The sequence below is a fragment of the Salmo salar genome, chromosome ssa20 (assembly GCF_905237065.1).
Source record: "Salmo salar chromosome ssa20, Ssal_v3.1, whole genome shotgun sequence".
NCBI lineage: Eukaryota > Metazoa > Chordata > Actinopteri > Salmoniformes > Salmonidae > Salmo > Salmo salar.
In genome coordinates, this window is record NC_059461.1 from 60,692,635 (window position 1) to 60,719,656 (window position 27,022).

Sequence of the window (27,022 nt, forward strand, 5' to 3'; positions counted from 1 at the left end):
CCCTATGCTCCAGACCTCCAGTGCGCCTCCACAGCCCAGTAAGCCCTGTGCCTGCTCCTCGCACTCGCCCTGAAGTACGTGTCACCAGTCTGGGGCCATCTGTCCCGGCTCCACGCACTAGGCCTTCAGTGAGTCTCTCCAGTCCGGTGTGTCCTGTTCCTGCTCCCCGCACTCGCCCTGAGGTGCGTGTTACCAGTCTGACGCCACCTGTGCCAGCCCCATGCATCAGGACTCCAGTGCGCATTCGCAGTCCAGAGCTTCCGGCGACGGTTCCCAGTCCGGAGCTTCCGGCGACGGTTCCCAGTCCGGAGCTTCCGGCGACGGTTCCCAGTCCGGAGCTTCCGGCGACGGTTCCCAGTCCGGAGTTTCAGGCGACGGATCCCAGTCCGGAGCCTCCAGCGACGTCCCCCAGTCCGGAGCCTCCAGCGGCGGTCTGCAGTCCGGGGTCTTCAGCGGCGGTCTGTAGTCCAGAGCCTCCGCCGATGATCTGCAGTCCGGGGTCTTCAGCGGCGGTCTGCAGTCCAGAGCCTCCGGCGATGATCCACGGTCCGGTGACACGAAAGCGGAGGGATAAGCTGGCGGAGCGGGGGCTACGCCCTGAACCGGAGCCACCTCCTATGCTGGCGGATAAGCAGGATGTGAGGGTTCTTCGTCCCGCACCAGAACCGCCTCCGACGCAGGAGGATCCGCGGGATGTGAAGGTTCTTCGTCCTGCACCAGAGCCGCCACCGACATTAGACACCCACCCTAACCCTCCCTGTTTTTTTGTTGTTGTTTAAGGTTGTGCGTTCGGAGTCGGCACCTTTTGGGGGGGGGGATGATCTATGTGGGGTTCTAGTTTCTGCATTTCAATTTTTTGGGGGGGGGATGATCTCCAATTAGAGGCAGCTGATCGTCGTTGTCTCTAATTGGGGATCATATTTAAGTTGTTGTTTTTCCCACTAGGTTTTGTGGGAGATTGTTTTGAGTTAGTGTATGTTGCACCTCTTTGTCACGGTTTGTTGTTTTGTTTATTTGTATGTCTTGCATAGTTTCACAGTTAAAAATAAAATGTGGAACGATACACACGCTGCGCCTTGGTCTCCTTCATCAGACAGACGTGACACTTCCCCTCTAATCAAGGATTGATTTTGAACTGGGACAGCGGGTGGGTGCAATTCATTATCAGGTAGAGCAGAAAACCAGCAGTACTCTGGACCTGCTGAATGAGACATGAGGCTCCCTGTAGCTCAGTTGGTAGAGCATGGTGTTTGCAACGCCAGGGTTGTGGGTTTGATTCCCACAGGGGGCCAGCGCAGAAACATAAAAAAAAATAATAATAATGTATGAAATGTATGCATTCACTGCTGTAAGTTGCTCTGGATAAGAGCGTCTGCTAAATGACTAAACTGTAAATGTCTAAATGCAGCAAAGTCAAATTTTGGGGAATGCCCTTAAACTCTTAACCCTTAAAGTCTGACATTTGGGGGGGGGGCTCTATTTTTTTGGACTGGACCTCCTATGTGTGCACAAACTTCCATGACATTTTATGGACCTAATAGTAAAGACGTCATTTAATGGTATTTTTTATTTATTCACTTTTAATTTGGCATGACCACAACCAGTCATGATGTTTTCATCTTATTGTCAAACAAATCCATTCAAAAAGTAGGTTACCTGCGCATGTTCGTCCACTCCAAAACAGTTCCAGCATCCAAACAGTGCACAGTGATTTGTTTGACAATAAGTTGAAAACATCATGATTGGTTGTGTTCATGCCAAATTAAAAGGTAATAAATAAAAAATACTGTTAAATGACATTTACATGTCTTTTTTTAATGTATGCGCAAGCGCGTGTACACAGGCGGTCCAGTCAAAAGAATAGAGACACCTGAATGTCACGGTATAATTCACACTCTGATATTTCACATTTGCTTTAGATTTGACTTCATTCTCACTTTATGAGTTTCTCTTTAGAGGGAGCTAGGTTAAAGTGTAACAATTCTAGCATTGTCTGACTCTTTTATAGATTTTAGGAGATCTAAAAAACAGACAATCCCTTTTCCCTCAAACAACTAGTGTTATACTAAGAAAATGGAATTCATTAAGTAGGCAGGGACCAGTACACTGGCACAAATTAGATTTGGTTATCATACATCTTCTCTGCAAATTGAGTAAATGTGATTCTAAAATGTAACTTGACTTTAATTCCTTATAGCGATGAACTACTAAAAAGTTTTCCAACTAAGGTTTTCCTCCTGGTGAATGATACACTTCATATCCAAGAATATACTTTATTGAAAAAGCTATTGAGAGAATACAGTATGTGAAAAGTTAAGTTTGCCAGAATGTTGCACATTTGAAACATCTAAAAGCAAAGACAAGATCAATATCTGAATGTTTAGCTAGGTAGAATAACAGACAGTCAGACAGAAAGGCAGAAAGAGTAAGCAAACACACTACTGTGACATTCAAGTCAGATCAGAGCTGAAATTACATCTGGTAGAAAAATAAACATTTGCAGAAATTAAGTTACAGTCAGAAAATAGCAATCACATTTGTATTTTATTTATTTTTATGTGAGCACCACAAACTTGATATTATGCAAAGGTAAATTAAAAAAGTTCCCAAAAATTACTAAAACTTCCCAAAAATCCTGTTGTATCACCTCAACCAATGGTCAAGGCTTCCAATAGCTTGGTTTTAAAGATTATTTTGCTACCCCTGGCTAGCTTCTAATCTTTAATCTCTAATATACCCCCAAAACCCACAAATATGTGTACACTATTTACATATATTGATGGCTTTTAGTTATCTTTAGATACATGCACCAATGATTTGTGTTTTGTTTGGCAAATAGCTTTACTGGTCTCACTAAGTTCAAGTTCTGTATGTCTACACACACGTCATTTGGAGTGAAGCGCTTGTATGGGAGACCGTTCATTGACATTATCTCTGTTGTTCCTCTCTGGTTGCTGGTGCATCTTCAGTCACCTGGTCTGTCCATGTTCATGCTCTTTGTTCCTTTGGTCTGACACTCCTTCTGGGACCAGCTAGGAACAGAGACAACAGAAAGATCATCATTACACTCAAAATCATAGAAATAAAGTTCCTAGAATGGAATTCAAGTCAATGTTCTTGGTCATTCTATGTATATGGTCGCAATCACAGCTCCTCATAGGATGATATTACCAATCATTTGAATCCCTCCAACACGGTCTAACATTATGTTATGTTATCAAGGAATCATGTTCTACCTGGAATTCTCCTGCTAGTTACTGGTCTTGGGTTTCCCACTGTAAAGACAAATTTACGACGCCAAATATCACAGGGTGGAAATGTGACAGTTAGTTTGAATCCTGTTTGTCAGTCTCTGCTTCACACTATCTGCTAAACCCAGATTCTAACATAACCTGTCACATGTCCACCCAGTGAGATGCATATACGTAATTTGAAATGAAACATTGCATTATTTCCTCTATATTAAGTTATCTTTCTATGACCAGAGGGGTGATGTTACTGACCTTTCTGTGGGATGTTGGCGATACCAATGCTGGAGCCACTGCTGCTGGCCGAGTACTGAGGACCTGTGGATAACATCATAATGAAACACTACATCAGTCTTCACATAGAAACATAATGTTTTCACAGAGGGGCAGCTGTAGGAGTCATGAGGGGGGTGACGTACAGTAGAGGGGATTCAGTACAAAACACTCACATCTGCAGACCTGTGTCTCACCTCAGCAAACCAAACACACCCTTCTTTGTTTCATGTAGTGCATAAATACACTATATAGCAACTACAGACCAAAACAGGCATAGCATACTGTAGCCTACAATACATTTATTTTACTAGATGTTACTATGTACCCAGAATTCTTCAGACCTCATTGACAAGAGTCAATAAAGACATGTGTGTCTGTGAGGTACGTACCTGAGACCACTCTGGTAACTTTGGTGACCATGGGCTCTCCCTCGATGACTCGAGTGACCTTGGTGAACTGTGGCTCACCTTCAATGACTCTGGTCACCTAATAATCATAATCATGTATTAGATTTATGTAACGCTTTTCCCGATTGCTCAAAGTGATTTGGTGGGTACATGGGTGGGTGCAATGGTTGAAACATGGGTTGTTACATTGGTTTTACCTTGGTGATGGTAGGCTCTCCCTCAATCACCCTTGTCACCTTGGTGATGGTAGGCTCTCCCTCAATCACCCTTGTCACCTTGGTGATGGTAGGCTCTCCCTCAATCACCCTTGTCACCTTGGTGATGGTAGGTTCTCTTTCGATAACCCTAGTCACATGGGTCACATCAGGAACTTTAGAAAGAGAGAGAGGACAATAAGTTTAACAACTGGAATAAACAACAACAAAAGTGTCATTGAAGAACATGAAGTTTAAGGGCACACTAGTAAGATCTGAAGGTCCGAATGAACTTAGAAACTCTAGACTCCACAAACATGTAGTGTGTCAGTGGTTCCTCTACTCCTTGATTAATAGAGATTACAGTTTATAGGTTTTATCAAATTAGACTGAATGGCAACATTTCACAGACTCTAAAAGGATTCATATGACTGGAATATTTTATATAATCAAAGGAATTGTGGACATGTGCTTTGCGGATACTTTCAAGGTAAAGGCTTTCTCCAAGACACCAGTTTTCCCCTTAGAATTGCAACTACACTACCGGTCAAACGTTTTAGAACACCTACTCATTCAAGGGTTTTTCCTTGTTTTTACTATTTTCTACACTGTAGAATAATGGTGAAGACATCAAAACTATGAAATAATACATATGAAATCATGTAGTAACCAAAAAAGTGTTAAACAAATCAAAATATATTTTATATTTGAGATTCTTCAAAGTAGCCACCCTTTGCCTTGATGACAGCATTGCACACTCTTTGCATTCTCTCAACCAGCTTCATGAGGTAGTCACCTGGAATGCATTTCAATTTACAGGTGTGCCTGTCACGCCCTAATCTGTTTCACCTGTCCCTGTGATTGTCTCCACCCCCTCCAGGTGTCGCTGATTTTACCCATTGTATTTATCCCTGTGTTTCCTGTCTCTCTGTGTCAGTTCGTCTTGTATGTTTCAAGTTAACCAGTGGTTTTTCCCGTACTCCTGCTTTTGCTATTCTCCTTTTTCTAGTCCTCCCGGTTTTGACCCTTGCTTGTTCTGGACTCTGTACCCGCCTGCCTGACCATTCTGCCTGCCTTGACCACGAGCCTTTCTGCCACTCTGTACCTCCTGGACTCTGATCTGGTTTTGATCTTTTGCCTGTCCACGACCATTCTTTTGCCTTACCCTATTGGATGAATAAATATTGTAAGACTTTAACCATCTGCCTTCTGTGTCTGCATCTGGGTCTCGCCTTGTGTCATGATAGTGCCTTCTTAAGAGTTAATTTGTGGAATTTCTTTCCTTCTTAATGCATTTGAGCCAATCAGTTGCGTTGTGACAAGGTAGGGGGGTATACAGAAGATAACCCTATTTGGTAAAATACCAAGTCCATATTATGGCAAAAACAGCTCAAATAAGCAAAGAGAAACGACAGTCAATACGGAAAATTTAGAGAACTTTGATCGTTTCTTCAAATGCAGTCGCAAAAACCATCTATGATGAAACTGGCTCTCATGAGGACCGCCACAGGAATGGAAGACCCAGAGTTACGTCTGCTGCCTCAGAAATTGCAGCCCAAATAAATGCAGCACAGAGTTCAAGGAAAAGACACATCTCATCATCAACTGTTCAGAGGAGACTGCGTGAATCAGGCCTTCATGGTCAAATTGCTGCAAAGAAACCACTACTAAAGGACAACATTAAGAAGAAGAGACTTGCTTGGGCCAAGAAACACAAGCAATGGACATTAGATCGGTGGAAATTTGTCTTTTGGTCTGATGAGTCCAAATAGGAGATTTTTGTTTCCAACCGCCGTGTCTATGTGAGACGCAGAGTAGGTGAACGGATGATCTCCACATGTGTATTTCCCACCGTAAAGCATGGGGGAGGAGGTGTTATGGTCTGGGGGTGCTTTGCTGGTGACACTGTCAGTGATTTATTTAGAATTCAAGGCACACTTAACGAACATGGCTACCACAGCATTCTACAGCGATATGCCATCCCATCTGGTTTGGGCTTAATGGGACTATCATTTGTTTTTCAACAGGACAATGACCCAACACACCTACAGGCTATGTAAGGGCTATTTGACCAAGAAGGAGAGTGATGGAGTGCTGCATCAGATGACTTGGCCTCCACAATCCCCCGACCTCAACCAAATTGAGATGGTTTGGGATGAGTCGGGCCGCAGAGTGAAGGAAAAGCAGCCAACAAGTGCTCAGCATATGTGGGAACTCCTTCAAGACTGTTGGAAAAACATTCCAGGTGAAGCTGGTTGAGAGAATGCCAAGAGTGTGCAAAGCTGTCATCAATGCAAAGGGTGGCTATTTGAAGAATCTCAAATGTAAAATATATTTAGATTTGTTGAACATTTTTTTGGTTACTACATTATTCCATATGTGTTATTTCATAGTTTTGATGTCTTCATTATTATTCTACAATGTAGAAAGTAGTAAAAAACTAAGAAAAACCCTTGAACGAGTAGGTGTTCTAAACCTTTTGACCGGTAATATATCTCTTTCAGAATCTTGACTGGAGATAATTGTATAAACAGTAACTTGAACTTCTGTCCATATTTCTCTTTGACGTCAGGAATTAACCACACAAATCAAAGGTCAGGATTAAGCCCAATAAAGAACGGTTATTTTGCCCAGAACAGATAAAACCTTTCCAGGTGTCTGCTACTATCTTGTTGCTGTCTGTACGGTAATTATCTGAACAGCCATAATGGTTTTTCCTCTTGGACGTGGGTCATGAATCTCATTGAAGGCCGAGATCCTCCCTATCTGAACTGTGCCAACTATTCTATCAACTCTTGTAGCACAATGTCTTCAAGTCTTTCCAAGACTAAATGGGAAATATAATTTCAAATGATATACACTGAGTGTACAAAACATTACATAGACTAACCTGGTGAATCCAGGTGAAATCTATGATCCCTTAATGATGTCACTTGTTAAATCCACTTCAATCAGTGTAGATGAAGGGGAGGAGACAAGTTAAAGAAGCATTTTTAAGCCTTGAGGCAATTGAGATATGGATTGTGTATGTGTGCCATTCAGATGGTGAATGGGCAAGACAAAATATGATATAGTAGTAGGTGCCAGGCGCACCAGTTTGAGTGTGTCAAGAACTGCAATGTTGCTGGGTTTTTCACGCTCAACAGTTTCCCATATGTATCAAGAATGGTCCACCAGCCAAAGGACATCCAGCCAACTTGATATAACTGAGGGAAGCATTGGAGTCACCATGGGCCAGCATCCCTGTTGAACGTTTTCGACACCTTGTTGAGTTCATGCGCTTACGAATTGAGGCTGTTCTGAGGGAAAAAGGGGGTGCAACTCAATATTAGGAAGGTGTTCTTAATGTTTTGTACACTCAGCATACTACACAAAGCTAAGATTTATGCATGAAGAATGTTGCTTTGATCCTTTAACTGATCCTGTAACCTGACTCAATGACGCGTGTGACGATCATCCTCTCTAGAGGAAACAGAAGACACACAGCAGTTAGTCACTGGACAACAACACAGTTACAAATAAATGTAGTTGCAATGCAAAAAGGTACAGCGGACATCTAAGAAATGGACAGATATAGTTTAACTCACTCAAGAATGTGAGGGGGATTTCCTTATAGCTGTATCCTGACACGAACTGTGAATGAATGGAAAGAAGGATTAGAGGCTGTAAACCATATTATTGTAGGTCTGTGTACACATCGTTCTGCTCAAGTCCAATGCAGAGGGCAACAATGAACCTTCAGATGCACTGCTTGGGATTTGTGAAGGCAGGAGACATATCTGCCTCTATTATGTGGTAGGTACTGTATTTGTTCAAGGCTTTACATGGCGTCTTGTCATCTTAAGGTCATTTTGTAACAAACACTTAGATGTTAATCTCATCTTGTTAGCTCAGGATTCTCTGGCATCGTAGTCATTTTCCTAATCATAATAACCTGTCTAGCCTTGTTCAGTACTGTAAGTAATGCTGTGGCACGATAGTCATGTGGATGTGGCCTATCGTCCTGGTTCATTATATGGGTGTGGTCTGTTCCTTTATGTGGGTGTGGCCTGGTACAGTACCTTGATCTCCATGTACTTGATGAGTCTTCTCAGCAGCCCAAGCAGGTCAGAGTTTCCAGCAGGCAGCTCTACAAGACATTAGAGTACAGGGTGTTAGACATACTGGCAGCACTTTACACTAAGGTACATACAACACAGTACAGTATAGGGTGTTAGACATACTGGTAACACTTTATACTAGGGTTCATACAGTACAGTACAGGGTGTTAGACATACTGGTAACACTTTATACTAGGGTACATACAGTACAGTACAGGGTGTTAGACATACTGGTAACACTTTATACTAGGGTTCATACAGTACAGTACAGGGTGTTAAACATACTGGTAACACTTTAGACTAGGGTTCATACAGTACAGAACAGGGTGTTAGACATACTGGTAACACTTTATACTAGGGTACATACAGTACAGTACAGGGTGTTAGACATACTGGTAACACTTTATACTAGGGTTCATACAGTACAGCACAGTACAGGGTGTTAGACATACTGGTAACACTTTATACTAGGATACATACAGTACAGTACAGTACAGGGTGTTAAACATACTGGTAACACTTTATACTAGGGTTCATACAGCACAGTACAGTACAGGGTGTTAGACATACTGGTAACACTTTATACTAGGGTACATACAGTACAGTACAGTACAGGGTGTTAGACATACTGGTAACACTTTATACTAGGGTACATAGAGCACAGTACAGGGTGTTGGACATACTGGTAACACTTTATACTAGGGTTCATACAGTACAGTACAGGGTGTTAGACATACCGGTAACACTTTATACTAGGGTTCATACAGCACAGTACAGTACAGGGTGTTTGACATACTGGTAACACTTTATACTAGGGTTCATACAGCACAGTACAGGGTGTTAGACATACTGGTAACACTTTATACTAGGGTTCATACAGTACAGCACAGTACAGGGTGTTAGACATAGTGGTAACACTTTATACTAGGGTTCATACAGTACAGCACAGGGTGTTAGACATACTGGTAACACTTTATACTAGGGTTCATACAGCACAGCACAGTACAGGGTGTTAGACATATTGGTAACACTTTATACTAGGGTTCATACAGCACAGCACAGTACAGGGTGTTAGACATAGTGGTAACCCTTTATACTAGGGTTCATACAGCACAGTACAGGGTGTTAGACATAGTGGTAACACTTTATACTAGGGTTCATACAGTACAGTACAGGGTGTTAGACATACTGGTAACACTTTATACTAGGGTTCATACAGTACAGTACAGGGTGTTAGACATACTGGTAACACTTTATACTAGGGTTCATACAGTACAGTACAGGGTGTTAGACATAGTGGTAACACTTTATACTAGGGTTCATACAGTACAGTACAGGGTGTTAGACATACTGGTAACACTTTATACTAGGGTACATAGAGCACAGTACAGGGTGTTGGACATACTGGTAACACTTTATACTAGGGTTCATACAGTACAGTACAGGGTGTTAGACATACTGGTAACACTTTATACTAGGGTTCATACAGCACAGTACAGTACAGGGTGTTAGACATAGTGGTAACACTTTATACTAGGGTTCATACAGCACAGTACAGGGTGTTAGACATACTGGTAACACTTTATACTAGGGTTCATACAGTACAGTACAGGGTGTTAGACATACTGGTAACACTTTATACTAGGGTTCATACAGCACAGTACAAGGTGTTAGACATACTGGTAACACTTTATACTAGGGTTCATACAGCACAGTACAGGGTGTTGGACATACTGGTAACACTTTATACTAGGGTTCATACAGCACAGTACAGGGTGTTAGACATACTGGTAACACTTTATACTAGGGTTCATACAGCACAGTACAGGGTGTTAGACATACTGGTAACCCTTTATACTAGGGTTCATACAGTACAGCACATGGTGTTAGACACACTGGTAACACTTTATACTAGGGTTCATACAGTACAGCACAGTACAGGGTGTTAGACATACTGGTAACACTTTATACTAGGGTACATAGAGCACAGCACAGTACAGGGTGTGATACATACTGGTAACACTTTATACTAAAGGTTACTGCAAAAATAATTGGAAACACTAGAGTAAATACAAGGTATATTGAAAGCAGGTGCTCCACACAGGTGTGGTTCCTGAGTTAATTAAGCAATTAACAAACCATCATGCTTAGGGTCATGCATAAAAATGCAGGGCAGGCCATTATTTTGGCCACCATGGCTATACGCCCATAGGATGGCAAAGGCCCCATCCACAAGGCACGAGTGATCACTGAATGATTTGATGAGCATAAAACCATGTTCGGGCTTGTGTTGTCCCTATTAAGACACTTTTTGTTGGCGTGTCCTTTATTTTGGCAGTTACCTCTACATACCTACATTAGCATAAATACAGCACAGCACAGGGTGTTAGACATACTGATCTATTCAGCACTGCCAAATATATGTAATATATCAATAAATGATTCACTGCACGGTATAATCAGTTTCTCCAACAGAGGAGATGGCAGTCAGAGAGGTTTGAGTCAGTCTTACCACCAGGGTAGAGGAGGGTTTTGACAAAGTGAATGACTCCGTTAGTGGCCATGATATCGTGTTCAGGGACCTCGATAGTGTTCACTCTGATTGTGTTGTTAGCCTGGAGGAGAGGAGTAGAGAGGATTAAGATCCAAACACTGATGAGATGATGAGTACAAGCTGGTAATGCACCATATGTTTCTCCATTAGGTTGGCATTGATGACATTATATACAGAACATTTGCTACAGTCGTGGTGTTGTGGTGTGATCATAACATACAGGAACTCAAGTCCTTTTGTTCACCTGACCTAGAATTCCTTACGACCGCATTATCAACCAAGAGAATTCTCTTCGATTATAATCACAGTCGTGTATATCCCCCCCAAGGAGACACATCGACGGCCCTGAAAGAACTTCATTTGACTCTATGTAAACTGGAAACCATATATCCCGAGGCTGCATTTATTGTAGCTGGGGATTTTAACAAGGCTAATCTGAAAACAAGGCTCCCTAAATGTTATCAGCATATCGAATGCGCGACACGGGCTGGCAAAATTCTGGATCATTGTGACTTTAACTTCCGCGACACATACAAAGCCCTCTCTCGCCCTCCTTTCAGCAAATCTGACCACGACTCCATTTTGTTGCTCCCAGCCTACAGACAGAAACTGAAACAGGAAACGCCCGTTCTCAGATCTGTTCAACGCTGGTCCGACCAATCTGATTCCACACTTCAAGATTGCTTCGATCACGTGGACTGGGATATGTTCCGGATAGCGTCGGACAACAACATTGATGTATACGCTGATTCAGTGAGCGAGTTTATTAGCAAGTGTATCAGGGATGTTGTACCCACGGCGACTATTAAAACCTTCGCCAACCAGAAACCGTGGATTGATGGCAACAAAACTGAAAGCGCTAACCACTGCTTTTAATCAGGGCAAGGCGACCGGAAACATGACCGAATACAAAGTGTAGCTATTCCCTCCGCAAGGCAATCAAACAAGCTAAGCATCAGTATAGAGACAAAGTAGAGTCGTAATTCAATGGCTCAGACACGAGAGGTATGTGGCAGGGTCTACAGTCAATCACGGACTACAAAAAGAAAACCAGCCCCGTCGCGGACCCCGATGTCTTGCTCCCAGACAAACTAAACAACTTCTTTGCTCGCTTTGAGGACAATACAGTGCCACCGACACAGCCCGCTACCAAATCCTGTGGGCTCTCCTTCACCGCAGCCAACGTGAGTAAAACATTTAAACGTGTTAACCCTCGCAAGGCAGCTGGCCCAGATGGCATCCCTAGCCGCGTCCTCAGAGCATGTGCAAACCAGCTGGCTGGTGTGTTTACGGACATATTCAATCAATCCCTATCCCAGCCTGCTGTTCCCACATGCTTCAAGAGGGCCACCATTGTTCCTGTTCCCAAGAAAGCTAAGGTAACTGAGCTAAACGACTATCGCCCCATAGAACTCACTTCCGTCATCATGAAGTGCTTTGAGAGACTAGTCAAGGATCATATCACCTCCACCCTACCTGACACCCTAGACCCACTCGAATTTGCTGAACGCCCCAATAGGTCCACAGACAACGCAATCGCAATCACACTGCACACTGCCCTAACCCATCTGGACAAGAGGAATACCTATGTAAGAATGCTGTTCATCGACTACAGCTCAGCATTTAACACCACAGTACCCTCCAAACTCGTCATTAAGCTCGAGACCCTGGGTCTCGATCCCGCCCTATGCAACTGCGTCCTGGACTTTCTGACGGGCCGCCCCCAGGTGGTGAGGGTAGGAAACAACATCTCCACCCCGCTGATCCTCAACATTGGGGCCCCACAAGGGTGCATTCTCAGCCCTCTGCTGTACTCCCTGTTCACCCATGACTGTGTGGCCATGCACGCCTCCAACTCAATCATCAAGTTTGCAGACGAAACTACAGTGGTAGACTTGATTATAGAAGTTGGATTAGCTAACACAACGTGCCATTGGAACACAGGAGTGATGGTTACTGATAATGGGCCTCTGTACGGCTATGTAGATATTCCATAAAAAATCTGCCATTTCCTGCTACAATAGTCATTTACAACATTAACAATGTATACACTGTATTTCTGATCAATTTGATGTTATTTTAATGGACAAAAAATGTGCTTTTCTTTCAAAAACAAGGACATTTCTAAGTGACCCCAAACTTTGAACGGTAGTGTAAATTTTTCAATAACTTGGTGCTAGTTTTAAATTAATCAGTTAATCATTTTTCTGCCATGTAGCGGTATAGCTAACTACTAGAACTACACTTTTCTTTGCAAAAATAAAATAAAATATGGCAAGAATTTTATTTCCTTTTCGGCATCAGACCTGCCTAATTCTCACTTGAACCATTGTTTTTGTTTTTAATAGGCTAAATTAAACATGCTGTTGACATTTGACCCCAAAGTGATATGTTCTTGCAGTTTGTAGTCTACGACATTTCAGATTTACATACTGTATGATCATTTATCACAAAGTAATTTGGATATAGTGAAGTACTTTTTCAAAGTAACTGTAGTTAAGGGAACTATATATTTTTAAGGGTATCTTTAGTGTAGCTTAACTTCTTCCAGTGTGAAGTAATTGGTAGCAATGGAATGTCTGTTGTTGGAAGTAAAATGTAATCTAAACTAAATCATGAATAGTCTGCACTACAAACATCTAGGGACCTCACATGGCTTTATGGTGGATTTTTTTTAATGATCTTAGAATATGACCCTAAGGACATTGCTGTAATCAAACTTAAAAGCTAAGTATAAAATTAACCCAAGGTTAAAACAGTAAATATCAAAGGTCAATGCAAGCCTTTGTGAAATCCTAAATCTTGTCAGCGTGCTGAATTATGTTTGGGAAGTTGTCTCCCGGGAAGTTAATCCAACAAATACGGTTCTGGTTTCTTACTCATCAGATGACGGTTATTTCAGACGTCCTCTTTTTCCATGTTCAACTGTTATATATACGTTTTTGAAGAAGTAATAGTTAGTCATAATTCCTAGTTTGAACGTTGGTTTACATTGTTGATGACAAAGGATTGCGGATGTTAGTAATACTGAGTGGATCTGGAGGAGAGGCTCTTGATTCACTGTAAAAACATTGTACAATCTCATCAGGATCTGTCTGATAATAGCTTTTTTTCCGGCTTTTCATACACACATACATTGGAAAATGCCATGATTTCTTATATATACAGCCTTGTTGAATGTTGAGAGATTTGGACTCACATGCAGCACTCGGAGGTTATTGCCCTGCAGAGACTTGAGGAGGTTGGTCACCCCAGTCTCCAGACCTCCACCGATGAACACTCCGTTACTGAAGTGGTAGAGGAGGATGGTACGCAGGGCGTTCATATTACCTGGTCAGGACAGACAGGACTTTAGATGGAAGACTACAGTACATACAACCACAAACTCTAAGTCTTATGGATGTTCCTTTGACATTACAACCTTTAGGGGAAAGCTAGTAGCTATGGTAGCTATGGTAGCTATGGTAGTTATGGTTAAGGTCAGCAGTTTTTCCTGACCATCATGATGTGGCCTGACAAGAAAAACCTCTGGCTAGGATTTTTTTTTAGAGAGACTGAGACAGACTAAGAAGGATGGAGAAAAGGATGGAGAGAGTGACTGAGAGAGACGGAGAGAGAGACGAACCAACCTCTGAGCAGAGCCAGGTCGCTCTCTCTGACGCCAGCGAAGGCCTCATCACTGGGAGCAAACAGAGTGTATTCTCCTTCCTGTCTGAGCAGGTCAGTCAGACCAGCCGTCTCCATCAGTGACAGGAAGATCCTGCAACCAAAACAACATTAAGGAAACAGTTACCTGCCACTCATGACAACCACTGAGGGTATATACTGTATAACCGGTGTGCCAGTGTGATAGCTTAGCATATAGCGCTGTCTCTAAACTCATCTCTGACTGGGCTTGACCAGGGTTCTCTACCTCCCCAACACACGTGACCGCCGGCTTGACAATGTACAAACTGATTGACCTATAGAACAGGATCCTCTTCAGTGATGAGATCCTTTGTATTATTTAGAAAATAAGATAACTTACAAGAGGTGTACATGATTTAGAAAGAAGTTGGCCCACATGTCTGTATAAACTGTTTTCCCAGCTTGCTCCCAGGTCTGTATGAATTTGATTGAACTCTGTCTGACTTGTGAACTCTCTCTGACTCTCTGGCTATTGGGTTAGCTAAAGAAATCCTTTCTCGAGTAGGGGGTGAGACAAGGTTGTCCAACACTGTTTAATATACAGTATATTCGTGAATTGGCTGCAAAATCAGAACAATCTTTGTCTGTCCCTTGATTAAAATCCTTCCACTAGTCTGGTCTCAGATCTGTATGAGCTTGACCTAACTTCTCTGACTATTTCATTTGCTGAAGCACATACGGATCTGGGACCAGGCAAAAGCACACAGTCTATATGTGCCCAAGCAGCTCACTTGAATCTTCCGTTGTTAGTGAGGAGCTGGAACATGGTGGTCTCAGCTGGCTTCATCAGAGTCTTCATCAGGTGGAGGGCTCCGTTACTGCCCTCCTTGCTGCCGCGCACCAGACAGGAGTTCTCTATGCACACCGCCTACAGACAGACAGGACACAGAACAGGTTAAAGAACCACTTTAGTGAAAACTCTACTTTTTGTTGAAAACTGTTTTTCTGGGTTTTATCCTAAAAACTCTAGTCCTAATATCCTAATTCTAGTAAAATGATTACATATTTGGGCATTTTGGTATGCTAGCATAAGCAACTAACTAGTTAGCTAGCCAGATAGTTAGCTAGCTAGGCTAATGGTTTCTCCAGTCACCTAACTTCTGTTTTGAGCATATTTAAAACTGAAATATGAGTTGGAACATCTGCTGAAGTGGCTCTTTATAAGGCATGGAATTGAACAGTCTGCTAGCTACTGAATTAACAGCCTCTTAGTCAGTCCAGTAGATGGATAGCCCAGTGAAATGGATATGTGTTGTATGGCCATTGTGTTCGACCAGCTGTTCAGAAACAAGAGATGCACGCACACACACACATCCACATCCACACACACAGTCGTGTACTCACACAAACTCAGACAGACAGACAGACAGACAGACAGACAGACAGACAGACAGACAGACAGACAGACAGACAGACAGACAGACAGACAGACAGACAGACAGACAGACAGACAGACAGACAGACAGACAGACAGACAGACAGACAGACAGACAGACAGACAGACAGACAGACAGACACACACAAACTCACTGTGCGGTAGATGAAGACTCTGAGGAATTTCCCGGCAATGGTCTCCAGGCGCTGTCCATTGTACAGCTGTCCCAGAGTGATCTTCTCCTTCAGGATGTGGTTCTCCAGAATCATCTTCAGAAAGCTCTGGTCAATGGCCATCACCTCATCTGGAAGACAATATATTTCATATAGATACATTGTAAGAGATCAAAATATGACATTAAATATGTTTGTAAACAATAACTTTTTAGAAACTATCCCCAATTCTGCAAAAATGGAGATACAAGGTTTTCCCAGGACGTAGACGATAAAAAAAGGATTGTCATATGATTCATAATATAGTCTAATGTTGCAGTCTGGTGGTCTAGTCAGTCATTGTAAAATGTCAACCTTATTTTCCAGGAAATCAGATTAATCAGCCACATTGTAACTGTGTCTGTGTCCCAAATGGCTCCTTATTTCCTTATTCCCATAGGGCTCTGGTCAAAAGTAATGCACTATATAGGGAATAGGGTCCCATTTGGGACAAAGCCAGTGACTGTTCCAGTCTGCATTACCCTGGGGTTGTCATACCGACTATACTGATGTCCTGTGGAAGAAGAGCTACCTCCTCCAGAAAGGAAACTATGGCTCTATTAACAGAGGAACTTTTAACAGCTGCTGGGCTGTCTGAGATACAGAGCTGTTCCACACTGTACTTTATGTCGAAAATGGACAAATTATGTAGGGTCTAAATCAGAGAACAATTTAGTGGGGGAATTTACGAGCTCAACGCAGTAACACAGCTTTTCCACCCTGGGGGATTATTTTCTTTCCTGCAGTGTGCAGCAGACTAGTCTATCATACTGGTGATTATTATACTTTGGTTCAATCACATGTGCGTTACAAATGCTGGATTATGGCATAAAGCTCCAGCACTCTTCCCTCAGGTGACCCGTATATAGTAAGTCTAGTATATGAAGCTTACTAGTGAGTCAGCATGACAGCAAGACTAAGTCACAGTTTGGAGCTCAGTGTGCATTACCCACCTGTTGAGAGGAGAGAAACAGAAAGGAGAGGAGTGATAAAGTAGTGACAGAGGAGCTAGAGAGAGGAAGAGGGGGACAGAGAGAGGAGCTAGAGAGAAAGAGGGGGACAGAGAGAGGAGTTAGAGAGAGGAAGAGGGGGAAAGAGAGAGGAGCTAGAGAGAGGAAGAGGGGGACAGAGAGAGGAGCTAGAGAGAGGAAGAGGGGGACAGAGAGATGAGCTAGAGAGAGGAAGAGGGGGCAGAGAGAGGAGCTAGAGAGAGGAAGAGGGGGCAGAGAGAGGAGCTAGAGAGGAAGAGGGGGCAGAGAGAGGAGTTAGAGAGGAAGAGGGGGACAGAGAGAGGAGCTAGAGAGAAAGAGGGGGGACAGAGAGAGGAGTTAGAGAGAGGAAGAGGGGGGAAAGAGAGAGGAGCTAGAGAGAGGAAGAGGGGGACAGAGAGAGGAGCTAGAGAGAGGAAGAGGGGGACAGAGAGATGAGCTAGAGAGAGGAAGAGGGGGCAGAGAGAGGAGCTAGAGAGAGGAAGAGGGGGCAGAGAGAGGAGCTAGAGAGGAAGAGGGGGACAGAGAGAGGAGCTAGAGAGAAAGAGGGGGACAGAGAGAGGAGCTAGAGAGAAAGAGGGGGACAGAGAGAGGAGTTAGAGAGAGGAAGAGGGGGAAAGAGAGAGGAGCTAGAGAGAGGAATAGGGGGACAGAGAGAGGAGCTAGAGAGAGAAAAAGGGAGAGACAGAGAGAGATAGGATGTCAGTTCAGGATGTTCAAGAGTGTTTAAGGGAACGAGAGAAGTGTTACAGACAGAATTGAGCCGGGCCATGATGTGTACTCACCAGTGAAGACAGAATTGAGCTGGGCCATGATGTGTACTCACCAGGGAAGACAGAATTGAGCTTGGCCATGATGTGTACTCACCAGGGAAGACAGAATTGAGCTTGGCCATGATGTGTACTCACCAGTGAAGACAGAATTGAGCCGGGCCATAATGTGTACTCACAGTGACAACAGAATTGAGCCGGGCCATAATGTGTACTCACAGTGACAACAGAATTGAGCCGGGCCATAATGTGTACTCACCAGGGAAGACAGAATTGAGCCGGGCCATAATGTGTAATCACCAGGGAAGACAGAATTGAGCCCGGGCCATAATGTGTACTCACCAGGGAAGACAGAATTGAGCCGGGCCATAATGTGTACTCACCAGGGAAGACAGAATTGAGCCGGGCCATAATGTGTACTCACCAGTGAAGACAGAATTGAGCTTGGCCATGATGTGTACTCACCAGGAAAGACAGAATTGAGCTTGGCCATGATGTGTACTCACCAGGGAAGACAGAATTGAGCTTGGCCATGATGTGTACTCACCAGGGAAGACAGAATTGAGCCGGGCCATAATGTATACTCACCAGTGAAGACAGAATTAAGCGGGGCCAGTAGTGTGTATTCTGCCTTGGCTTCCATGGCTGCAGACAGACCCAGCTCTGACACCATATCACTGAAGGTGGACTGGGAAGGGGTGAGCAGCTCCATCACCTGCTTAGCTTAGAGGACACAGACAACACCATTAAAAGCTTCTCTACCACTGAAAGATCAACACTTCTACACTTATTCAGAGTTTTCAGATTTAATCTTAGTCTTGGCGTCATTGTGTCATTGTTTCCATCTATTTTCTTATGTGTATGGTTGAGTTGTATACTAGTGTAACAGCAAAGAGAGCTCCAAATAAAGGTGTTGTGTATTTCGTGAAACAGTTCATTCCGTTTACATTTCAACAAACAAATGCAAAAACACAAACACATGCATATTCTGAGATGTGTGTTACAGCTCTGTAATGAAAGCACTATACAAATTACATGCATTATTATTAGGTGGGCCGAGAGCTAACCTGAGTCAGGCATGAGGACCTCGTCAATGAGGTGGATGACTCCGTTGGTGGTGACAATGTCTTTCTTCAGCACCATCTTGATGCCGTTGACCGTCAGGCTTTCCCCGTCACAGCCAATCTCAATGTTGTGGCCCTCCACGGTCTCAAAGGTCTGGCCGGACATGATGCCCTCTGAACACTGGACAGAGTTCAGCATGTGGAAGTTCAGCAGGGCTGGAGGGAGAGGATAGAGGAGAGGAGAGGAGAGGAGAGGAGAGGAGAGGAGAGGAGAGGAGAGGAGAGGAGAGGAGAGGAGAGGAGAGGAGAGGAGAGGAGAGGAGAGGAGAGGAGAGGAGAGGAGAGGAGAGGATAAAAGTGTCAATCGGACCCACAGACTCAGATACTTCTATATATACCGTTATTGATTAACAGCATTTTTTTTTATTTGGTTTACTACATTACGGACATGACTGGCCCAGCATCCTGAGAACATTTGAATTAATATACTGTACTAGCAATGCATACTTTCTATCCTTAGTAACATAATAAAATAATCCCCATCAAAATCAGTCAGTTTAGGATCGCGTTTTTTTGCATGGGCTGCGTCTCAATCCACCACATCCTCCTATGTTGGCCTTCCGCATCTGCGATGGAAGTTAGCCAAGCTACAGTGGTGTTTGTCAGACCATGAGACATGCCAAAAATTGATCTTCTCACGACAATGTCAACTCAGTGGCCTTGTGGTTAGAGTGTCTGCCCTGAAATTGGAAGATTGTGAGTTTAATCCCTGGCTGAGTCATAACAAAGACTGTAAAACTGGGACCTGAGGGCATCTCCCCTTGTCACTCAGCGTTAAGGAGATAGATTGGGGCTAAAGCCCTGTGATAGACAAGCATCCTGTCCAGGGGATGTACTTGTACATCAAGCTGCCTCACGCTACAGAATCAGGAGATTGGCTCCTGCCCTATGAGCTGTTCCAGCTCGCTTGTGCCAGGCTACTTACTTACTCACGAAAGCTTCCTACAAGGACTTGTCTGCAGTTGGTAATACTGATGTGCCAACTTCTGTCTGTAGCATCTGAACAGTTTGGGCTTCAAACTAATATGACCCCACTGTGGAAAGGGGAGACACTCACAATGGGGTCCTCCATTTGGTCTAAACCCCCCAACACACACACTTTTTATTAGGACTATAAAGAACTTTGAGAATATTGGCATAGGTTTTTATACTTTCATAAGCTCTGGCACCGTATCGGATTGTAGGAGCAAATCCATGGCTACCTAGTATTATGGCTTGTATTACATGTCTGGATGAATTTGACTGAGATTTGAACATGAACATGAGAGTAGGCCAGTTGGCTGCTAGAATTATGTCATTTCCAGCATGGCTTCAGAATAGCGAATGAATCACAGGTTCCGTGCCAAATGGCACCCTATTATCCATTAAAGGTCCAATGTAGCCATTTTTATCTCAAAATATAATAACCTAACAAAAAAATCCTTCTTCATGCACGAAACACCTTAGCTAGAGGTAAAAGATGTAAAGACTTGCAATAGAAAAATGAGTCATGTGGCCACGGCTTGCTATATAAAGCAGGCAGACAGGCATTGAGACATTCAGTTACTGTTCACATGAACATTAGAATGGGCAAAACTAGTGACCTAAGCGACTTTGAGCATGGTACAATCATCGGTGCCAGGCATGCCAGTTCCAGTATCTCAGAAACGGTCTAGGGTTTACCGAGCATGGTGCGACAAACAGGCAAATAACAGCGCAGTACAACAGTGGTGTGAAGAACGGCATCTCCATGTCACCGACGGTCCTTGTCATCGATAGGCTATTGCAGCAGACGACCACACTGGGTTCCAGTCCTATAAGCTAAAAACAAGAAGAAGCAGCTCCAGTGGGCACATGATCACCAACACTGGACAATTGAGGAGTGGAAAACATTGCCTGGTGCTACGAATCCCAGTTCATGTTGCATCATGCTGATTCAGGATTTGGTGTAAGCAGCTTGACCCATGGCCCCATCCTGGCTGGTGTCAACGATACAGACTAGTGGCGTAGAGAATTTTTTCCTGGCACACGTTAGGTCTCTTGATACCAATTGAGCAACTTTTCAATGCCGAAGAATTCAGGCTGTTCTACATTTACATTTTAGTCATTTAGTAGACACTCTTATCCAGAGCAACTTACAGGAGCAATTAGGGTTAAGATCCCTATGGGCCCTGGTCAAAAGAAGTGCGCTAAATAGGGAATCGAGTTCCATTTGGGACACAACCTATGAAATTCAGGAGACCTGGAGACCTTAGATCTCATGGTTCTGGTGTCGGGAGACTATTGAGTGCAGGGAGATTCATGACTGTTTTACTGCCTTGTTTGACTCGGTTCGACTGTGTGTGAAGTGGTGTGATCTCATAGCTCAGGGAAGTCCTAGGACTAATATTAGGGATCATCACACCGCTGCCAACCCTCCTAATGCTCTGAACCTTCTGAACCTTTCCAGTCCCAACCCCCTGACTGGGGTGTGTCCTAAAATGGTACCCCATTAATAGTGCACTACTGCACTACCATAGCTGTATGAACGAAGTGGGGAATAGGGTGCACAGCCTTTGGGACACAGGCAGAGCGGGGTGCTTCCTGCTTCCTGCCCTGTGGTGTTTAGAACCGTATGAACGATACCTCTTTGGAAATGTTTTGGAACAAGTGAGAGTGTTTTATTATTGTGTGCCACCCAGACATAAATTATAGAGTGACAGTAAATGTTTAGCTCTTTAATGTGTCAAATTATGAAAAAGCTTCACCATATGAAGGTTTATGTCTGAATAGCCATTATTTCGTAGCCCATCATCTGAAACTAGAGCTCTTTTATTTTTCATTACTCACTCACACAACTGTGGTGAACGCTTAGTTTGCCAACTGTCTGAAAATTCAAAATCCACAGCTCAGAATCTAACTACTCGGCTCCATCTGTTTAGAGTAGGAAAAAGCGCTTACATGTAAAAACTCTGCGGTTACTCAGCCCTGCAAACATAGCGAGTGGGAACCATTGAGTTACTTTTCCTGCACTTTTATCTCATTAAACACGGATATGGCCTGAGTTTGGAGATTTATATAAAGTCTATATGTCTCCCCTCTGCTTTAAAGTACTCTCCTGGGAGCTGCTTTCTGTATTCATAGAAGACATTCCAGAGAGGTGATAGAGCGTTGAAGCCTAGCCCAGCGGTTTGGTTTACCTTGGAGGACACCCTTGTCACCCATCAGTCGTTGCAGCACATCTGAGTCCAGCTTGGCGAAGGCATCGTTGGTGGGGGCAAACAGGGTGTACTGGCCTGGCTGTCCCAGCTTGTCCAGCAGGCCTGAGGCCAGGGCCACATCCTGTAGTGATAGAACACATCATATCCTTCATCATATCCTCCATTAATACTGTGTGTCACCCTGTGTAAATCGAATAGAATGAAAACAAAAAGACGAGAAGGGGAAAGGAGACAAGAGGAGAAGGATATAGAAGAAAAAGGTAGGAAAGGAAAGGTAGGAAAGAAAGTGACAGGAATGGAAATGGAGAAAGAAGAGAGGAGAACAGAAGAAAATAAAACTTACATTGAGAGTGGTGAGGTCATCGTCAACCTCAATGACATCCTGAATGGTGTTGCCCACGGCAGTGATGACACGGTCGATGACGTGCACCACTCCGTTGGTGGCAACCTGGTTGCCATGGATAATCCTGGCACAGTTCACCGTCACGATCTTCATACATAATAACACACCGCATAGGACATGCACAGCACAGTTAGTATCTGCACACAACACACAACAGCATACCGTCCGTAACTCTCCAATGTTCACACAACACACCCTTCAACAACTACCTGCACACAATAAAGCCTTAGCTCTCCATGATGTCAACTTTCCTATCTCATGGCATGAAAACTATTGGATTTCCAATACATTCCATGGGCGCTGGTCAAATTAGTGCACTGCATGTGGAGTAGGGTGCCATTTGAGATGCAGAAGATGATGTTGTGTAGGTCTAGTGGGATGCTCACCCCGTTGGAGTAGTGGTTGATGTAGAGTCCCAGGTCGTTGTACATGGAGTCGACCACCAGGCCGTTCTTCAGGTCTTTGGTCTGCAGGCGTTTGTTAGCCATGTGGTAGTGCAGGGCGTTGTACAGCTCAATGTTCACGTTGCTCACCAACGCACTACGCACTTCCTGTTGAAGAAATGCCGAATAAAAAGGCTTAAGATAACATAAATACTTCACATAACGTGATGACAGCAACTGGCTGTAGGGTTCAGGTCAAACCATACATTCTGGTGATTTATGTTGTAGCTCTTTTAAATGGTCACATTACAAGCACTGAATGGTTTTGGTTTTGGAATAGTTACTACTATCGCTGGTGGGTTCATTTTTCCAGGTACCTGGAATTTTCCAGCTGTAAGAGATGACACTTATCCTAACGTACCCCATCTAACAAGTCCCAGGCATCGTTGCTGGGAGCGAAGAAGGTGTACGACCCAGATCCCTCTATCTCCTCCCTCAGCTTGGAGATGTGAGAGTATTCCTGGGTGGAGATGGCCTTGACCAGGCCCAAGGTACCATACACATTGTCTATAGGGGCCACTGTGGAACAGGGAAGAGAAGGTACCATAAGGACTACATCACCCTACATACCAGGAGTGATCCCAAATGGCATCCTATACCTTATATAGTCTACTACTTTTGATTAGAGCCCTAAAGTGTTGCAGTACATATGGAATAGAGTGCCATTTGGGACACACACAAGTCTCATTAAAACAGCTCTAACAACTATAAAGAACCCCAAAGATAGCCGGATAACGCTGAAAGGGAACATGTATGGGTAGGATGATGTGCCAGCTGAATCTTTATGTTGGTGTGGCGTTGTGACTCATACATTTTATGAGAACATGCAATACCCATTGATATGTCTTAGTTTGTTTCACCTTTAAAGTACACTATAACATTAAGTGCACTACAAAATTGAGTACACTGCGTATCCTGTACCATATAACATTACATACACTGTAACCGACCGTAGCTACATACCTGCAGGGCATCCTTTCATTCCTTCCAGCTTCATGTAACCTGGACAGCACTCATACAGCACCGTCCTACAGACATAGAGACACAGACACACCATGTTTAGAGACAGATCACTCATACAGCACCGTCCTACAGACATAGAGACACAGACACACCATGTTTAGGGACAGATCACTCATACAGCACCGTCCTACAGACATAGAGACACATAGACACCATGTTTAGGGACAGATCACTCATACAGCACCGTCCTACAGACATAGAGACACAGACACACCATGTTTAGGGACAGATCACTCATACAGCACTGTCCTACAGACATAGAGACACATAGACACCATGTGTAGAGACAGATCACTCATACAGCACCGTCCTACAGACATAGAGACACAGACACACCATGTTTAGGGACAGATCACTCATACAGCACCGTCCTACAGACATAGAGACACATAGACACCATGTTTAGGGACAGATCACTCATACAGCACCGTCCTACAGACATAGAGACACAGACACACCATGTTTAGGGACAGATCACTCATACAGCACCGTCCTACAGACATAGAGACACAGACACACCATGTTTAGAGACAGATCACTCATACAGCACCGTCCTACAGACATAGAGACACAGACACACCATGTTTAGTGACAGATCACTCATACAGCACCGTCCTACAGACATAGCGACACAGACACGCCATGTTTAGGGACAGATCACTCATACAGCACCGTCCTACAGACATAGAGACACAGACACACCATGTTTAGAGACAGATCACTCATACAGCACCGTCCTACAGACATAGAGACACAGACACGCCATGTTTAGGGACAGATCACGCATACAGCACCGTCCTACAGACATAGAGACACAGACACACCATGTTTAGGGACAGATCACTCATACAGCACCGTCCTACAGACATAGAGACACAGACACACCATGTTTAGGGACAGATCACTCATACAGCACCGTCCTACAGACATAGAGACACAGACACACCATGTTTAGGGACAGATCACTCATACAGCACCGTCCTACAGACATAGAGACACATAGACACCATGTGTAGAGACAGATCACTCATACAGCACCGTCCTACAGACAACACACAGAGACCAAATTTAGAGACAACGCATGTACACGTCACATTTTAGAGACGGAGACAACACACAGAGACACACCATAAACAGCACTGTCCAACAGACAACACAGGGCCACAAACAGAGACAGAGAGGAGGGAGGGATGGAGACATCCCACACAGATCACGCATTAGAGACAGAGACAACACACAGACGGACAGATCACGAGCTAGAGAAAGAGACATACCCTATCCTCTGTTTAAATATTCAGAGTCGGGGTACATAAACAGTGATCACCACATCCCATGTAATTAGAGTGTTCTAGAACTTATTTCAGAACATCAGAGCACATCGTATATTTATCCTGGAGTTCATCCTAGTGTATTTCAGCTGAATCATCACTAATGTCTGTACTGAAAGGCTGTTTCATGCTCCTGTGTGTATGTGTGTGTGTTCAGTTGTTTCCACATGGTCCTCATTATCTGTTTTATTAACCATAAGGCTTTGTGGTCCAAGGGCCCAGGCCAGCACGCCTCCAGGTTAACGCTACCACATTGTATACTGTAGATACATAAACTATGTCTGCCTCCCAAACGGCACCCTAGTCCATGTATAATGCACTTTGTAGGGAATACTGTGTCATTTACCAAGGACCCTTCCCCTTTGAAGCTAAACAATTATTCTAGCGCTCTAGTCCATGATTTAGCCTTGTTTAACCTCTAAGACATTATTATGTTTTGGGTCTTGAAATCAAATCTGTAAGTAGTTGAAAACCTTGGTTAGGAAATGGAACCCTTCAACTCCTGTATATGCCACAAACTGTTGAATGGGCTGTGTGGAAACTGTAACAGACTAGCTCATTAGAAATGACTTGGGGGAGGAAATTTGAGGAAATGGCACTGTAATCTTTAATCTAAATCAAACAGCTTTTAACAGCAGTCGTAATCATAGGGACACAAAAACAGAACAGGCCTCTTTAATTAAACCCCATGACATTACAACCCAGCTAACAACAAGCCTTCCCACAACTTTAGAGAACGTTCCCTTAAGAGTCTCATTGGGTCATTAACTAACATTTTCATAGGAATTTTCCTGTGATATGCAAGATATTGTTTCCAAGAGACCATTCCATTAACCCTCTACAGCAACGTTTCCCAAATTCGGTCCCCGGGACCCAAAAGGTGTGCATGTTTTGTTTTTGCCCTAGCACTACACAGCTGATTCAAATGATCAAAGCTTGATGATTAGTTGATTAATTGAATCAGCTGTGTAGTGCTAGTGCAAAAAAACAAAACGTGCACCCCTTGGGTAAGGGAAACCCTGCTCTAGAGTCTAAGCCCTGTCTAAGATCCCTTAAGGTATATCATTAAAAAAGATATATTTAATGAAACATTGAATTTGGCATTACTACTATTAGCCAATAGAAACATATTGAATAACAGATTCACTACATGGAACAACAGATAGTCCCCCAAAAATCAAAGGAAGTTTGTTTTGAAGTGTCTCTCTTATATCTGAGATATAAGAAAGATCAGGAAACTATAAAAAGAAAAATCAATATGTATTTAACCCCTTATTTTCAGCACTAAACTATCTCCTTATATATACTGAACAATAATATAAATGCAACATGCACCAATTTCAAAGATTTTACTGAGTTACCGTCCATACAAAGAAATCAGTCAACTGAAATAAATAAATTAGGCCCTAATCTATGGATTTCACATGGGAATGCAGATATGGATCTGTTGGTCACAGATACCTTTAAAAAAGGTAGGGGCATGGATCAGAACATCCCAAACAAGCTCAATGGTTGACATGTCTGGTGAGTATGCAGGCTATGGAAAAACTGGGACATTTTCAGCTTCCAGGAATTGCGTACAATCCTTGCGACATTATCATGCTGAAACATGAGGTGATGGATGGCACGACAAAGGGCCTTAGGATCTCATCACGGTATCTCTGTACAGTTATTTTCCATCAATAAATACAATTGTGTTTGTTGTCCGTA

The 27,022-nt window shown here is 43.4% G+C and overlaps 1 protein-coding gene across 4 annotated transcripts in view; it reads right to left on the reverse strand.

The window, feature by feature from the left end:
* Positions 1–2,259: 2,259 nt before the first annotated feature.
* LOC106581008 (periostin) overlaps positions 2,260–27,022 on the reverse strand; it is a 39,315-nt gene continuing 14,552 nt past the window's right edge. Inside the window, exons 3-22 of one of the 4 annotated variants that reach the window (XM_045703717.1) lie at positions 23,925–23,989; positions 23,323–23,480; positions 22,905–23,069; positions 22,459–22,605; positions 22,095–22,236; positions 18,880–19,092; positions 18,401–18,535; positions 15,997–16,145; positions 15,198–15,334; positions 14,409–14,539; positions 13,979–14,109; positions 10,738–10,840; positions 8,187–8,254; positions 7,713–7,758; positions 7,555–7,587; positions 4,246–4,301; positions 3,914–4,010; positions 3,504–3,566; positions 3,237–3,275; positions 2,260–3,032 (exon numbers count right to left, since the gene is read on the reverse strand). In XM_045703717.1, coding sequence (XP_045559673.1) covers positions 2,989–3,032; positions 3,237–3,275; positions 3,504–3,566; positions 3,914–4,010; positions 4,246–4,301; positions 7,555–7,587; positions 7,713–7,758; positions 8,187–8,254; positions 10,738–10,840; positions 13,979–14,109; positions 14,409–14,539; positions 15,198–15,334; positions 15,997–16,145; positions 18,401–18,535; positions 18,880–19,092; positions 22,095–22,236; positions 22,459–22,605; positions 22,905–23,069; positions 23,323–23,480; positions 23,925–23,989 — 2,122 coding nt within the window. In that variant the 3' untranslated portion in view covers positions 2,260–2,988. Of the gene's footprint in view, positions 3,033–3,236; positions 3,276–3,503; positions 3,567–3,913; positions 4,011–4,128; positions 4,302–7,542; positions 7,588–7,712; positions 7,759–8,186; positions 8,255–10,737; positions 10,841–13,978; positions 14,110–14,408; positions 14,540–15,197; positions 15,335–15,996; positions 16,146–18,400; positions 18,536–18,879; positions 19,093–22,094; positions 22,237–22,458; positions 22,606–22,904; positions 23,070–23,322; positions 23,481–23,924; positions 23,990–27,022 lie in introns of all 4 variants that reach the window. The other 3 variants (XM_014162658.2, XM_014162660.2, XM_014162657.2) reach the window with 3 other exon arrangements.